Source organism: Triticum aestivum, chromosome 6A, assembly GCF_018294505.1.
Source record: "Triticum aestivum cultivar Chinese Spring chromosome 6A, IWGSC CS RefSeq v2.1, whole genome shotgun sequence".
In the NCBI taxonomy this organism is placed as follows: Eukaryota; Viridiplantae; Streptophyta; class Magnoliopsida; order Poales; family Poaceae; genus Triticum; species Triticum aestivum.
In genome coordinates, this window is record NC_057809.1 from 460617145 (window position 1) to 460621412 (window position 4268).

At 59.7% G+C, this 4268-nt stretch overlaps 1 protein-coding gene across 4 annotated transcripts in view; it reads left to right on the forward strand.

Annotated features, from left to right (window-relative positions):
• The first annotated feature begins 408 nt into the window (after nt 1-408).
• LOC123127928 (BEACH domain-containing protein C2) overlaps nt 409-4268 on the forward strand; it is a 26218-nt gene continuing 22358 nt past the window's right edge. For all 4 annotated transcript variants that reach the window (XM_044547788.1, XM_044547790.1, XM_044547789.1 and 1 more), the window contains exon 1: nt 409-2318. In XM_044547788.1, coding sequence (XP_044403723.1) covers nt 671-2318 — 1648 coding nt within the window. In that variant the 5' untranslated portion in view covers nt 409-670. The remainder of the gene's footprint in view (nt 2319-4268) is intronic.

Consider the following 4268-nt stretch of genomic DNA (forward strand, 5'->3'; position numbering starts at 1 on the left):
GATTTTTTGGGTGATTTAGAGGCGTTGGATGGAGGATCCGATGGCGGCGGAGGCCGGATCAGCTGGCGGCGAGGTGAGACGGACCGGTGGAAGATCGAGGTAGGCGGCCGGTCGGGGGCGGGGAGGGGAAATTTCAGGGCGGTTGGGTTGGTGCGCGGCTGGCCGTTTTGCATCTAAGTTTACGTCTTCATCGGCTGGAAATATAAATTTGCATCTCTAAGTGTTGTATTTTACATCATTTGGAGAATGTGATGTATTTTTTTACATCTACATCATGTGTTGTTGGAACTGTGTATTTAGACCTCCAATATCATCTATCGGAGATGCTCTTACGCGAACCAATTTTAACTGCCTGACCGGTCTGGTAAAAAGAAGGCAGACTCGACCCATGAACCGGCCACGGCACCATTTCTTCGCCTTCCCCGCTTGGCCGCTTCCCCTCTTTCTCTCTTCCTTCCGCCTCTCGGGCCACGCCATGCACCGCGCCAGCCAGCCACCACCGCTAATCCCTGCCAGCATTTTCCAAAACTCCTCCGCTTTCTCCGTGGCCTCACATCCCGATTGCAAAGTTCCCCCCCGAAAATTTCCCCACATTGTGTTTGATCCTCCCCACATTGCTATCGATTCCTCGCAATTTTCGTCGATTTTTCCAATGGAGTGAGCCGATGTGATGGAGGGGCAGGACGCGCTCGACATGTCCGACGCCTCGCCGACCTCGTCGTGGGAGGACGGAGCCGTCGAGCACTTCGACGTCGCGTCGTTCGGCGGCGAGGGGTACGTCGTCGACGATGAGGAGATGTCGGACGTGGAGCTCGGCACGGGCTCCCCGGCGGGCCCTTCGGAGGCCTCGACGCAGCCTCCTCCGCCGCTGCGGAGGCGCCTAGCGCCGGTCGAGTCCTCGGACGTCCCGGAGGAGGTGGTGCGGGCGGTCGACGCGGTGATCATGGGCGGCGGGGTTGAGCGCCTCCGCGAGATGGTGTCCGAGGAGGACGGCGAGGTCACGCATTTCATCGTAGACGTGCTGATGATCACGATGGGCGGCGTGGACGGCCTCGACGAGGGCGCGGGCGACGGCACCAGCCCCAGCACGGAACCCAGCATCATGTCCAGCTCGCGCGCAGCCGCCATTGCTGTCGAACTGATGCCTTACCTTCCATGCGGCACCGAGCCGTCGCCGCGCACCCGTATGGCCTGCGGCCTCCTCGCCACCCTCAGCGCCTGCACCCGCAACCGCACCATGTGCTCCGCTTCGGGCCTTCTCGCTATCCTCCTTGATTCCGCAGAGAAGCTGTTCGTAAAAATGGGTCAGAGCAGGGATTGGGACGGAACACCGCTCGTGCAGTGCATTCAGGTGCTAGGAGGGCACTCGGTTAGCGTCAAAGACTTGCATTCCTGGCTCCTTTTGGTCAAGAAAGCGCTTGGGACACGCTGGGCAACTCCGCTGACACTTGCATTGGAGAAGGCTGTTGGCTGCAATGAGGCGAAGGGACCTGCAGTGACTTTTGAGTTCGACGGTGAGAGATCCGGCTTGCTTGCCCCTGGAGATAGCCGGTGGCCATTCTCGAACGGTTTTGGGTTTGCCACATGGATATATGTAGAGTCATTCTCGGACTCACCCAACACAGCAGCATCGACTTCTGGGAGATCGTCACCATGGGCTGTCGCCGCCGCTGCTTTCATACATGCTGGAGAAGGGGCGAACGACATGCCCCGGCTTTTCAGCTTCCTTACTGCTGATAACGATGGTGTGGAGGCTTATTTCCAAGGCAAGTTTCTAGTTGTGGAGAGTGGGACTGGAAAGGGAAAGAAGGCTCCTCTCCATTTCACCTATGAATTCAAACCACAGTGCTGGTACTTCATTGGTTTGGAGTGCACAAGCAAGCAGGGTTTGCTCGGAATGGTCGAGAGTGAACTACGGCTGTATGTTGATGATAAGCTTCATGAGAGCTGTCCGTTTGAGTTCCCCCGTGTCTTGAAACCGCTGGCATTCTGCTGCATCGGGACAAACCCGCCACCAACTATTACTGGTCTGCAACGGCAATGCCCATTATTTGCAGAAATGGGGCCTATCTATATTTTCATGGAGCCGATTGGCCCAGAGAGAATGGCCCGGCTAGCTTCTAGGGGAGGAGATGCACTTCCCAGCTTCAGCAGCGGTGCTGGTTTGCCTTGGAAAGCTAGCTGTGATCACATTAGGGAAATGTCAGAAGATAGTTATACACTTGACATTGAGATTGGAGGAAGCTTACATCTACTTTATCATCCTAGCCTACTTAATGGCCGATTTTGCCCCGATGCTTCACCTTCTGGTTCAACAGGTTTGTTCTATAGTTGAACTGTCAATCTTGTCTTAATTTTATTTTCAGAAACAGTCAGCAATTAATTCATAGAATAATCCCAACAGAGTATACAAAAGGCTGAAAGGCTAATAAAGAAAACACAAACACACGCAAGCAGAATGGCTTGGCTTAATTCTACTCTTATCTTTGGTGTTACCTGGGGAGTTGAACCATGGTCAAGTTACAATCCTCATGAAGGCTAGGCAAATCTTTCTGTACTTCCTGTTTTGCCTGCCGATTATTGCACATTCCAGTTGGTAGGAACCGGATCCCTACCAGGGCGTGGTCTCAGGTTGTGGGGGTGGAAGGAGCGATGGCGTGGATGAAGGCATGGTCGGCGGCGCTGGGGCGCCGTCGTTGCGTGCGCGCGCGCGAGAGAGAGAGAGAGCAGGGGCGGCGGCTAGGGTTAGGTCTCCCGGCTCCCTAAGGAAGCCGAGCAAATCTGATTGCTTCTTGCTTAACTTGAAACAGGTCCTTACAGCTCGTCCTCGAGCTGGACGACGAGGAAGCGCTTGCGGAACTCCTCGAGGTGATCAACGGCCGCCAAACACCTCCGCGTCAGCTGGGGCGGGCAGGTCGCCGAGCCCGGCGGCGGCGATGTCCTCCTCAATGTAGTCCGCAGCCTCCAGGTAGGAGAGTCATGGGCAGACATGGCCGGGCACGTAGGGCTCGTCGCAGTTGAAGCACAACCCTTGCCGGCGACGCTCGAGTTGCTCGGCTGGGGTGAGCCGGCGGAAGCCTGAGCAGGCCGACCCTGCGCGGGAACTTCCGGAGAGGGCGGCGGCCCAGCGGCCCGGGGCGGTGGCGCCTGCTGGGTGGCCACCGCGTAGCGCTCGAACGCGCGGGCGTAGTACATGGCCGTCTGGAGGTCCTGTGGCCCGCGCATCTCCACATCCACGCGAATGTGGTCTGATAGGCCGCCGACGAAGAGCTCAGCCAGCTGACGAGCCGAAATGCCGGGGGCGTGGCATGCCAGTGCCTGGAAGCGGTCGGCGAAGTATTGCACTATGGTGAGGAACGGAAGGTGCCCAAGCTCCGCCAGACGGCTCCCGCGTATAGGCGGACCGAAGCGCAAGAGGCACAGATCGCGGAAACGCTCCCATGGCGGCATGCCGCCCTCATCCTGCTCGAGGGCGTAATACCACGTCTGGGCGGCGCCGCGTAGATGATAGGAGGCGATCCAGGTGCGGTCGGACGCGAGCGTGCGCTGCCCCCTGAAAAATTGGTCGCATTGGTTGAGCCAATTCAGGGGGTCGACGGTACCGTTGTAGGCCGCGAACTCCAGCTTGGAGAATCTCGGCGGTGGCTGGGCGTGGACGACGGGCGGGTATGTGTCATCTGCGTGGAACAACGAGGGCGACGACACCGAGTGTGCGGGCTGCAGAGTACCGCCATGGAAAAGGGGCCCGTCCACACCATCGTAGGGACCCGCGGCACCCGAGGACCTGCCGAACTGCATGGTCGGGGGCGGCGCCGGTGGTGACATCACATGCGGCTGTCCTGAGGCCATCGTATAGACCGGCTTGATGGACCCAGCGAGCCAGGCCGATAGCGGAGATGGCGACGGGGGAAAACGGACCTGGTTGATGGGCACCCCGGGCGCCGTCGACGGAAGGCCCGGCCCCGAGATCGCCGGTGGAGGCGGCGGCGGCTGCTGCTGCAGCGGCATGATGGATGCGACGAAAGTCGCCGGTGGTGGCGGCTGCCACGGGAGCTGCCGCGGCCCCGTGACGATGGTGACGGGGGCGGGCGGCGACGGCCCATAGTGCCCCGCGAGGAAGGTGCAGATGCCCTGGACCGCCTGAGTAAGGTCCCGGAGTGCCACCGTCATCTCCTCCGGGGTGAGCACGGCGGGGGCGGGCGCGGGTGGCGTCCAGGCGGCGGAGGAGACCGGCCCCGTCAGGGACGGCATGCTGGCCGCGGTGGTCA